This window comes from Salvelinus sp. IW2-2015, linkage group LG13, assembly GCF_002910315.2.
Source record: "Salvelinus sp. IW2-2015 linkage group LG13, ASM291031v2, whole genome shotgun sequence".
Taxonomy (NCBI): Eukaryota; Metazoa; Chordata; class Actinopteri; order Salmoniformes; family Salmonidae; genus Salvelinus; species Salvelinus sp. IW2-2015.
Genome location: NC_036853.1, coordinates 6,322,936 through 6,335,435, shown reverse-complemented (window position 1 = coordinate 6,335,435; position 12,500 = coordinate 6,322,936). Strand labels below are relative to the sequence as shown.

The 12,500-nt window shown below is 44.6% G+C and overlaps 1 protein-coding gene across 4 annotated transcripts in view; it reads left to right on the top strand.

Annotated features, from left to right (window-relative positions):
* The first annotated feature begins 6,578 nt into the window (after positions 1 to 6,578).
* LOC111971657 (transmembrane protein 80) overlaps positions 6,579 to 12,500 on the top strand; it is an 8,478-nt gene continuing 2,556 nt past the window's right edge. For 2 of the 4 annotated variants that reach the window (XR_002878283.2, XM_023998512.2), the window contains exons 1-4: positions 6,579 to 6,625; positions 6,825 to 6,841; positions 7,010 to 7,103; positions 7,513 to 7,605. Coding sequence is in view for 2 of the 4 variants with exons in the window: in XM_023998512.2 (XP_023854280.1) it covers positions 6,607 to 6,625; positions 6,825 to 6,841; positions 7,010 to 7,103; positions 7,513 to 7,605 (223 nt within the window). In the remaining 2 variants the exon portion in view is untranslated. Of the gene's footprint in view, positions 6,664 to 6,824; positions 6,842 to 7,009; positions 7,104 to 7,512; positions 7,606 to 10,537; positions 10,740 to 11,964; positions 12,039 to 12,500 lie in introns of those variants that run through there. The other 2 variants (XM_070446093.1, XR_002878284.2) reach the window with 2 other exon arrangements.

Here is a 12,500-nt window from a genome sequence, read left to right as displayed (position 1 = left end):
ACGAGTGAATACCCATGAGCTATATAGGGGCAAACGAGTAATACGTATGAGTTATATAGGGCAACGAGTAATACCCATGAGTTATATGAGCTATATTGGCAACGAGTAATACCCATGAGTTATATATGGCAACAGTAATACGTATGATTTATATATAGGGCAACGAGGTAATACCCATGGTTATATAGGGCAACGAGTATACGTACGCATATTATAGGCAACGAGTCATACCCATGAGTTATATGAGTTATATAGGCAACGAGTAATACCCATGAGTTATATAGGGCAACGAGTCATACCCATGAGTTATAAGGGCAACGAGTAATACCCATATGAGTTAATATTGCAACGAGTAATACCCAGATTTATAGGACAACGATAATACCCATGATTATATAGGCAACGATAATACCCATGAGTTATATAGGACAATGAGTAATACCCATGAGTTATATAGGACAACGAGTAATACATATGAGTTATATAGGCAACGAGTAATACCCATGAGTTATATAGGGAGACGAGTAATACCCAGAGTTATTAAGTCAACGATGATATTACCCAGAGTAATAGGACACGAGTAATACCCATGATTATATAGGGATGACGAGTTAATAACCCATGAGCTATATAGGGCAACGAGTAATACGGAATGAGTTATAAGGCAACGATAAATACCCAATGAGTTATATAGCTATATTGGGCAAACGAGTAAATACCCATGAGTATATATATGGCAACAAGAATACGTATGAAGTAATATACTTAGGTGCAGAACAGTATAATACCGTCATGAGCTATATAGATGCAAGGACAAACGAGCATACATAGCCACAGATACCCATGTATTCAGTTAATATAGGAGCAAACGAAGTCTCCAATACGCCATGAGTTATATAGAGATCGATATACCATGATTAATAAGCGCAACGATAATACCGCATAGATATATAGCGGAACCGAGATACCCATGAGTTAAATGGCACGAGAATACCCATAGAGTTATAAGGGCTAACGAGAATACCCCTGAGTTATATAGGAACAATGATAATAACCAATGAGTTATATAGGGCAACGAGTAATACCCATGAGTTATATAGGGAGACGAGTAATACTCATGAGTTATATAGGGCAACGAGTAATACACACACTACTTGACCAAAAGTATGTGGACACCTGCTCGTTGAACATCTAATTCATGGGCATTAATATGGAGTTGGTTTGCTGCTATAACAGGAAGGCTTTCCACTAGATGTTAGAACATTGCTGCAGGGACTTGCTTCCATTCAGCCACAAGAGCATTAGTGAGGTCGGGCAATGATGTTGGGCGATTAGGCCTGGCTCGCAGTCGGCATTCCAATTCATCCAAAAGATTTTCGATGGGGTTGAGGTCAGGCCAGTCAAGTTCTTCCACACCAATCTCGATAAACTATTTCTGTATGGACCTCACTTTGTGCATGGCGTCATTGTCATGTTGAAACAGGAAAGGGCCTTCCCCAAACTGTTGCCACAAAGTTGGAAGCACAGAATTGTCTAGAATGTCATTGTATGCTGTAGCGTTAAGATTTCCCTTCTGGAACTAAGGGGCCTGAACCATGAAAAACAGTCCCAGACCGTTCCCATTCTGCCGTTCCCATTCTGCCATTCCCATTCTGCCGTTCCCATTCTGCCGTTCCCATTCTGCCGTTCCCATTCTGCCGTTCCCATTCTGCCGTTCCCATTCTGCCGTTCCCATTCTGCGAGGCAGAACATTGACGGACTGACTTGTTGGAAAGGTGGCATCTTATGACGGTGCCACGTTGAAAGTCACTGTGCTCTTCCGTACGGGTCATTCTACTGCCAATGTTTGTCTATGGAGATTGCATGGTTGTGTGCTCGACTCTATACACCTGTCAGCAACGGGTGTTGCTGAATTAGCCAAATCAACTTATTTGAAGGCATGTCCACATACTTTTTGTCTATATAGCTTATAAAGCAACCATAAAAAAGGATCGTTTTCAGCGTGTCACAACAACCATAACCACAGCATCATCAAACTTAGCAAAGTGATAACGTTTTAACCTACATTCGACCCCACAACAACTAAAAAACTTGACTGGGAGGGATGCAATTGTTTAAATGTTTTAATAAATAAAATAGAGTAGTGACTGAAGTAAAGTATAAAATGTAATACAACAATTATAATGTGTAACAACCATAACCTCTGTGTAAAATGACATTTCTCAGTTTTAACACAGTTGGCCACAGATGTAAACCTGAGACTCAACGTCTATGGCTTATGTCAAACAGTAATACGTTCTGTCTGGGTTTCTCTCTCACACGGAGTACCCCAGTTTACCCCTTTATAAACCACACCATTCATCTTCATTCTGCATTCCTATATCCTCTCTCTCTCCTCCTCCCCCTTTTCTCCTCCCCCTTTTCTCCTCCCCCTTTTCTCCTCAGAACTCCCAGTTCTCCCCATTCTTCAAGTCCTGCAACTCGTCAACATCACATTTGCTCCTAACACTTTATTTACCATTCTAACTCTTACTAGTTCTTTTTTCTTTTTTGAATATTTTATTACTAAGTTATTTGAGGGACTCTAATAATTAAAATCAATAGACATCTTCAAGAGCCTTTTATAAAATCTATAGTCTTAAAGGGGTCAAAGGTCCCAGGAAAAAACCTCATATACCTTCCTTGTTCAGCCTGCTTTGCTTTTCTTCATTGTTGAACTATCAGCTCTGAAAGTCAACCATGATTATTCATGACATGAAGTAACATAAAGTACACTAGATCAGTGGTCCCTAATCCTGGTCCTAGGGACCTGAAGGGGTGTTCATTTCTGTTTTTGCCCTTAGCGCTACACACCGGATTAAAACAATCAAAGCCTGATGAGTTGACGATTTTAATCAGGTGTGTAGCAGCTAAGGGCAAGAAAAAACGAAAAATGTACACACCTTTGGTTCCCCAGGACCAGGATTGAGAACCAGTGCACTAGAGTACATACACAGTGCATTAACCGTATAGTTTAGATAACAGGCAGGCTATTCAAACACTGATGTTGAATACAAAACCTGGCACGATAGACACAGACACAAAAAGAGGGCTACGAAGTTGAAAAGACATTTCACTGTGTTTTCTGTTCGTAGTCTGTAGCCTATATAGTAGGRTTATATCCCACCAACAACACTGTCGGCCCAGTGAAAATGCCTAACGCTTTAGATAATAGTACAATTAGCACATGTACTAAATAATATATGACAACGAATGAGAAGATCTACAATATATCCAACGTTTTTCACATAGTTTTTCTCTCCARAAGAAAAGTAGAAACGAGGTTGCGTGAGTTCTGGTAAAGCGGGCGCTATTCGCTCAGGTGCAACCCGCGACTTATAATTGTTTAGCCTAGTTCTATTATTGTAAATAAATGTGTATTGTTCTTACCTTCAAAAAATCTCTGTAACGCTTCGGTTTCATCCACCACATCCATCCTAGCGGGTCCCACTAATAACCTCCATGAACTTCCCCGCTCCCTATGAGTCCGGCCGAAACAGTTYTGTTATATCGGGTCAACTCTCACGGATACATCACGCAGTCGGGACTGGCGGCGTGTCCAAATGTCTCTGCGGTGGCAACTATAGTCCAAGTCCTAACGTGGAATTATTATCGCTCATAAATCCACTCCTTGTCAAAACAAAAGAGAGAGAGATTCCCTCTCTGGTTTTAGGAGCGATACCTGAACACAATTATTTATTTTATTCCCTTCCCTTTATAAATATATTACATGTTTTTGTTTTTAAATCATCAACGCCTAAAACAAGCGTTTTAAATATAAAAATAATCCACACAAAAGTGAACAGGTAGAATTATTATACCTCATTCAGTGGTAGCCTAATTAGAAATAGCCATAGAGAAGTCGCACAACGCGAGTTCCGCGTTGGGAAAACTATCAATACATCGTTAAATAATGTCCCAGAGCAATTCTTCGACTTTTTTCGATTCTTCTTGTATATATTTTTTCGTTGCCTTGTTGATTGCAGGACAATGGATACCTAAATTGGAGTCTTCGGGAAAACGTTGTACGTCAATATCCAGCGTTTGACTGCGTCTGTGTAGATGACCTCCCCGTCTGTCTTCTAGCAGTTCGCCCTCCTCTCTCTGGATGCGACGTAGACGCGACCTACTGGTCCACAGAGCCGTGCGCTGTGCGTGTGCGTGTGTGTGTGTGTGATCGGCTGGGATGAGAGGACATGAGACAGGTGTGTTAAAACCTCCCTGGGTGATGGATGTGAGACCTACATGGGATGACATTAAGTAGTCTAAGCTACAGTAGCCAAACTGTCAACAAATSTTTACCTTCATATTTGATGCGTAACTTTCATAGGCCCAGGACACATTAAATGTTATTCCTTACAACATTTTATTTTGGGACAATTTTWAAGTAATTTAAGCGAAAGTCAAAGTAAATAAGCAATCGTGTTTCATTTCTGTTCAGTGAAAAACTGAACTGATATGTATTAGTGATATGAAATGTGTAGCCTCTGGGTTTGACCCCAAAACGAATCCAATAATCCTCCCAAAACGAGTTACTTTTTCGAAAATTATAATAACGACCTATCTCTGATACACTGTTCTTCTCTCTCTCTCTCAATTACTGTTTGTMCTGTCCAAATGTTGTCAAATTATTGTCATCTTTATGAAACGAGAAAGGTTGAACTATTAAATCACTTCTATTTGCGTAGACTAGGTGCTAAGTCTGGAAGAATTCAGGTACACCATCATCTTCTTTTCTTTTTTAAAGACCTTGTGATGTGTTTGACAATAAAAACATGATGMATAAAATCTATAAACACATAAAAACAACCAGTTTAGCATGAATGTTAGAGAAAAAAAACAAATTGAGTTGTGAAACGTGTATATGCAACAATAGGCGGATTAAAGTTGAATATCTCTGCCTCTATAGTGAGGAAGAAAAAGGTCTACACTCTGTCCACGACATTTACTTTATTGGAGTCAATAAAAGTCTCTGCTCCTAAACAGCTACTGGATCTCTAAACTCTCACATTATCTGTCACACTCCAACGCAGCAGGCGACTGTTTTCTGTCGAGGCGTCCCAGCCAACAGGGGAGGAAGGGAATAATCKATTTCTCTCCAACCTTATCAGCTAGCTACATCCCTCCCTCTAAAACAATGCCACTGTGTGCATGTCAGAGAGATGCTGGTTTGTTCTCTTGTCTGTCACAGCTGGATCGTCTCTCTTTCTCTTTGTCTCCCCCCCATCCTCTTTCTCTCCTCTTCTCTATCCCCCTCTTTCTCTCGACCGTCTCCCCCCTCTTTCCCTCTGTTCGTCCTAAACAAGCCGTCCGTTTATGTCTGCCACACTATGTACATTGTTGTGGAGGACACAGGACAGAAAGAGAGAAATGGAGAGATGGAGAGAAAGAGGGGGGAGACAGAAAGAGAGAGATGGAGAGAAAGAGGGGAGAGATAGACAGAGAGAGATGGAGAGACGGAGAGAAAGAGGGGGGAGACAGAAGGAGAGAGATGGAGAGACGGAGAGAAGAAGGGGGAGACAGAAAGGGAGTGATGGAAAGACTGAGAGAAAGAGGGGTTGACAGAAAGAGAGAGATGGAGAGACGGAGAGAAAGAGGGGGTAGACAGAAAGAGAGAGATGGAGAGACAGAGAGAAAGAGGGGGTAGACAGAAAGAGAGCGATCGAGAGATCGAGAGAAAGAGGGGTAGACAGAAAGAGAGAGATCGAGAGATCGAGAGAAAGAGGGAGGAGATAGAAAGAGAGAGATGGAGAAGAAAGAGGGGGAGACAGAAAGAGAGAGATGGAGAGACAGAGGGGGGAGACAGAAAGAGAGGGAGGAGAGAAAGAGGGGGGAGACAGAAAGAGAGGGTGGAGAGAAAGAGCCCGCACATAAACAGCTGGTTAACGCAGTTCCTTTTGCATATTGTCATTTCATATATTAGATCTACTCTAATTGTGATAATATGGAGATGGGATGTGTGTGATGTGTGTGTGTGTGTGTGTGTGTGTGTGTGTGTGTGTGTGTGCGTGCCTGTGTGCGTGCGTGCGTGCGTGTGTGCGCATCGGTTGTGTGAGTAGTGAGAGTGATAAAGGAGCTTTAAATAACAAAAGAGTTGACCAATAAAAACTTCCAAAAGGACTAATTCGAGGTAGAGAGGAGAACATTTATAAATTAGTTTCACAAGTTTCTCGTTTGTAAACCATGTAAATAGAATTAGCTACGTTTTAATAATGTTTAGTAATAACTACATATGTTTAGTAATTCTATGGTGTAAATTGTTATAATTTCACATTCTTACCCTTTTTCTCTAGAGCAAGTGTGTTTCTTCACGTTTTTCCCCCTCATGCCACTGCCACATTCCACAAGATAACCCTAAGTGTGTGTGTGCGTGTGTGTGTGTGTGTGTGTGTGTGCGTGTTTGTATTTGTGTGTTTTGTGATAACTAAAATGCCCGATTTAACGTGACAGGACCTTGGGTGTTTTTTTGCCCTGTACTTCACCTTCCAGTCCACTAGATGGAGACATGTAACCGCTGGTTATTTAGACAACAACTCCACTGGTGAAGAAGGAGGAGCAACATTCAACATGGCGGCGAACAGAGCAGGTAGGATGCGTTGCTATAGCCACGGATGCATTACAAACGTAACTATGAATTTGAAATGTATTTCGGATTAATCATTTTACAGTACCATATTCTGATTAATTTACTGCTGCCACAAATAGTGTGTATTTATACGTTTGTGTGTGAGAAACGGACTGATATTTGTTCACAMAATTTCACACATTGTTTTATTTCCTTGCAGGCAAGTCTGCTGTTGTAGTATCCTTTTCAAAATAAAGTTAGCTAGCAATGGACATAGCAACAGGTTAAAAAAAAGTGTCAAGGTGTTTCTTCCTTTGGAATTAAAGATTAATGGCTATTTTAAAACGAATTGAACACACACACACGATACAGATAATGAAAAACGCCCTTAACCGCCACCTCCAGCTATCGTCTGTTCCTCTCCAGCTCCTGCTCTACCTGACAGCTCTTTACTACGTCTTGTACTTCCTCTCTACACTCTGTATGATCATCTACAAGAGTGAGGCACCTTCTGCATGCACACTGTTGTTGTTGTGTGAGAGAGAGAGAGAGAGAGAGAGAGAGAGAGAGAGAGAGAGAGAGACAGAGAGACAGAGAGAGAGAGAGTGACTAATCTTCTGTATGCACACTACACTGTTTTGTTACGTCTTGTACTCTAGTGAGTGTACCTACCGTTCTGATTCAGTTCACAACATCTTTATTGTCCCTGTTTTTGTGCAGTATAAATACCTAGACAAAGAGACATTTGTATGTAGGCCTGTTGCAAAAATGGTCCTTGGTCCTGAGACTACCTGAAACCACCATATATGCAGTCTTGTTCTCAATAGATAGGGTCTTGGCCTCAAGGTGGTCTGGAGCCGGATAGATCTGGTCTTGAGTCCGTCTCTGGTTTGCTGCCTGTCCTCCAGGTCGTGTGATGAGCTACCCTGATGACCTCCTAACCCAGGACGTAGGTCTGCTCTTCTTCATGGCTTGTCTGGAGCTGCTCCGACTCTACTGTGGTGAGTTGTAGTGGGGGTCTGACTGGTGAGTTGTAGTGGGGGTCTGACTCTGAGGTGAGTTGTAGTGGGGGTCTGATGACTACTTGTGGTGAGTTGTAGTGGGGGTCTGACTACTGTGGTGAGTGTGTAGTGGGGGTCTGACTCTATGTGGTGAGTTTGTAGTGGGGGTCGACTACTGTGGTGAGTTGCAGTGGGGGTCTGACTCTACTGTGGTGAGTTGTAGTGGGGGTCTGACCTCTGCTGGTGTGAGTTGTAGTGGGGGTCTGACTCTACTGTGGTGAGTGTGAAGTGGGGGTCTGACTCTACTGTGGTGAGTTGTAGTGGGGTCTGACTCTGAGGTGAGTTGTAGTGGGGGTCTGACTACTGGGTGAGTTGCAGTGGGGGTCTGACTCTACTGTGGTGAGTTGTTAGTGGGGGTCTGACTCTACGTGGTGAGTTGTAGTGGGGGTCTGACTCTGAGGTGAGTTGTAGTGGGGGTCTGACTACTGGTGGTGAGTTGTAGTGGGGTCTGACCTCTGAGTGTGAGTTGTAGTGGGGGTCTGCTACTGTGGTGAGTTGCATGGGGGGTCTGACTCTACTGTGGTGAGTTGTAGTGGGTGTCTGACTTGCTGTGGTGAGTTGTAGTGGGGGTCCTGACTCTTACTGTGGTGAGTTGTAGTGGGGGTCTGACTCTAACTGAGGTGAGTTGTAGTGGGGGTCTGACTCTAACTGTGGTGAGTTGCAGTGGGGTCTGACTCTACTGTGGTGAGGATGTGTGGGGGTCTGACTCTACTGTGGTGAGTTGTAGTGGGGGTCTGACTCTACTGTGGTGAGTTGTAGTGGGGGTCTGACTACTGTGGTGAGTTGCAGTGGGTGTCTGACTCTAGAGGTGAGTTTGTAGTGGGGGTCTGACTCTACTGTGGTGAGTTGTAGTGGGGGTCTGACTCTACTGTGGTGAGTTGTAGTGGGGGTCTGACATTGTGGTGAGTTTGTAGTGGGGTCTGGACTCTAGGTGAGTGTAGTGGGGGTCTGACTCTGAGTTGAGTTGTAGTGGGGGTCTGACTCTGAGTTGAGTTTGTAGTGGGGGGTCTGACTCTGAGGTGAGTTGTAGTGGGGGTCTGACTCTGAGGTTGAGTTGTAGTGGGGGTCTGACTCTGAGGTGAGTTGTAGTGGGGGTCTGACCTCTGAGGTGAGTTGTAGTGGGGGTCTGACTCATGGGGTGAGTTGTAGTGGGGTCTGACTCTGAGGTGAGGTTGTAGTGGGGGTCTGACTCTACTGTGGTGAGTTGTAGTGGGGGTCTGACTCTACTGTGGTGAGTTGTTAGTGGGGGTCTGACTCTACTGTGGTGAGTTGTAGTGGGGGTCTGACTCTGAGTGTGAGTTGTAGTGGGGGTCTAATCTGAGGTGAGTTGTAAGTGGGGGTCTGACTCTGAGGTGAGTTGTAGTGGGGGGTCTGACTCTGAGGTGAGTTGTAGTGGGGTCTGACTCTGAGTGAGTTGTAGTGGGGGTCTGACTCTGATGTGAGTTGTAGTGGGGGTCTGACCTCTGAGGTGAGTTGTAGTGGGGGTCTGACTCTACTGTGGTGAGTTGTAGTGGGGGTCTGACTCTGGGTGAGTGAGTGGGTCTGACTCTCTGGGTGAGTTGTAGTGGGGTCTGACTCTGAGGTGAGTTGTAGTGGGGTTCTGACTCTACTGAGGTGAGGTTGTAGTGGGGGTCTGACTCTGAGGTGAGGTTGTATGGGGGGTTGACACTGAGGTGAGTTGTGAGGTGGGGTCTGACTCTGAGGTGAGTTGTAGTGGGGGTCTGACTCCTGATTGAGTTTAGTGGGGGGTCCTGACTCTGAGGTGAGTTTGTAGTGGGGGTCTGACTCTATGAGTTGAGTTGTAGTGGGGTCTGACTCTGAGGTGAGTGTGTAGTGGGGTCTTGACTCTGAGGTGAGTTGTGTGGGGGTCTGACTCTGAGGTGAGTTTAGTGGGGTCTGACTCTGAGGTGAGTTGTAGTGGGGGTCTGACTCTACTGAGGTGAGTTGTAGTGGGGGTCTGACTCTGAGGTGAGTTGTAGTGGGTCTGACTCTGAGGTGAGTTGTAGTGGGGGTCTGACTCTGAGGTGAGTTGTAGTGGGGGTCTGACTCTGAGGTGAGTTTGTAGTGGGTCTGACTCTGAGGTGAGTTGTATGGGGGTCTGACTCTGAGGTGAGTGGTAGTGGGGGTGCTCTGAGGTGAGTTGTAGTGGGGGTCTGACTCTGAGGTGAGTTGTAGTGGGGGTCTGACTCGAGGTGAGTTGTAGTGGGTCTGACTCGAGGTGAGTGGTAGTGGGGGTCTGACTCTGAGGTGAGTTGTAGTGGGGTCTGACTCTGAGGTGAGTGTAGTGGGGTCTGAAGGCATTCAGCCTCTTAAAGGGTGATTCCACGCCAGCGGGAGCAGAAAATATTTTTTATCTCTCAGATTTTTCTGGAAATTCTCACATAATCACTTCATTGCAAGGAAGGATGTTTGAAATGCTTTTACAATTGTATCCACAATTATTTTTGAAAATCATGATGAAATGTGCAATATTAGGGCCTTTTTAAACCTATACATGCCTCCTGTCAGACTCTATGATCTGTGAACCGTACATGAATACAGACATCATCTAGTCATTATACTGTCAGACTAGATGTCTGTATTCACGTACGGTTCACAGATCATAGAGTCTGACAGGAGGCATGTATAGGTCTATAAAGGGGCAAAAAATGGACACTTTCATCGTGATTCTCGTAACAAATGTACAAATCATTCAAACATCCTTCCTCTCAACCAAGTTCCTATGTGAGAATGCAGAAAAATTGAGATACCCAAAATATTTTCTCTCGCTTGTCGTGGGATCGCCCTATACTGCTCCAGGGGCATCGTGCTATGTCTCTCTCTCCCCTCCTCCCCCACCCTCCCCCTCCCTCCCCACCCCACCTCCTTCCAGGTGTGGGGGGTAACCTGCAGGAGACGGAGGGTTATATGTGGGCTAACCTGGCCATGACGGTGGCTACCGCCCTGCTGTCCGTCTACTTCCTGGTGTGGCAGCTGTACGTGATGCATGCTGACGTCATCATCAACGCCGTATCTGCTCAGTGTTTACGGACTGGAGGGGTCCTAGGTCTGGCCACGCTGGCTAGATTCACCAGGTTAGTTTATCTATTAGCCGTGTCCATCCTACTCACATAGCTATCTATTGATATGATTCTATTTATTCAATTCATTTTTTTTTTTGTGATTTATTAATTAAAGGGATAGTTTGGGATTTTGGCATTGAGGCCCTTTTAATCTGGCCTCCAGAGCGGCGCAGCGGTCTAAGGTGCATCTCAGTGCTAGAGGCGTCACTACAGACCCTGGTTCGATTCCAGGCTGTATCACAACCGGCCGTGATTGGGAGTCCCATAGGGCGGCGCACAATTGGCCCAGCATCGTCCGGGTTTGGCTGGGGTAGGCCGTCATTGTGAATAAGATTTGTTCTTAGCTGACTTTCCTAGTTAAATAAAGGTTCAATAAAAAGTCTATGGGTATCCACTAGCAGCATGAACCCAATCACTCTGTTAGCATGCTAGCAGATACTCATACACTTCCAGTCATTGCGCTAACGCTAGTTAGCATTGGCTCGCAAATACCTTAACTTCCTTCATACTGGACACAGAGACATATAACATGGTATCCACGAGTTCATCATCCCTTTAATGATTTTGTTGACATTTTATTGGCCTATTTTTAAGTAGACTAATAGGCCTCTGCTACCAGTCCCCAGTGTTGTGAATGGTATTGTGTTGTGAATGGCCTGCCTGCATGAGGGACGCTCCTTTTGTCTGCTCTATTGTCCATCAATGAAATAAGTCCTGTGGTTCTTCAGAGCCTTTGTGATTATTGATCCAGGTTTTATTCATTCCAAGCGTCACTGTATACCGCCTTCTAATGCTATGACGTCAGGGCCAGACTCCACGTTTTCCTCCAAAGACAGAAGAGATTTATTGGGTAAATACCTGAGTGACCACTTCTACTGAAGAGATTGGTAATGGGTTTGAACGTTCCACACTGAACTCAGGCTTTAAAGTAGGTTTCACTTTCCAATAACTGTTGTTTTTTGTTTTGCTTTTAACCGTACTTGTTGAATACACTGATTGTAAGTCCCTCTAATTCTGATAATATCTTGTTTTTTCTTCTGTGTTATTGACTGTACGTTTGTTTATTCCGTGTAACTCTGTGTTGTTGTTTGTGTCGCACTGCTTTGCTTTATCTTGGCCAGGTCACAGTTGTAAATGACAACTTGTTCTCAACTAGCCTACCTGGTTAAATAAAGGTGAAATAAAAAATAAATAAATAACATGTAGCCTAATGTCTGTGTTCACTTCTGTCTTTCAGTGTCTATTCCTGACCCCATCATTATAGCTGCACTGTCAGCACCTCCAGAATCTCCTACACTCCGTCTCTACCAAACCTCCTCTACGACTCTCTCCGAACCTCCGCTCTACCGAACCTCCGTCTCTACCGACCGTCCACGACCTCCGTCTCTACCGAACCCCGTCTCTACCGAACCTCCGTCTCTACCGAACCTCCGTCTCTACCGAACCTCCGTCTCTACCGAACCTCCGTCTCTACCGAACCTCCGTCTCTACCGAACCTCCGTCTCTACCGAACCTCCGTCTCTACCGAACCTCCGTCTCTCTACCGAACCTCCGTCTCTACCAAACCTTAATGGAAGGTCTGCTGCGCGTTGGAGATGAGTATCAATGCAGGTGTTTGGGGGGTTTGAATGCTATCCTGTCTCGGAGCTCTACGGACAATTGCTTTGACCTCATGGCTTGGTTTTTGCTCTGACATGCACCGTCAACTGTGGGATCTTATATAGACAGGTGTGTGCCCTTTCCAAATCATGTCCAATCAATTGAATTTCGCCC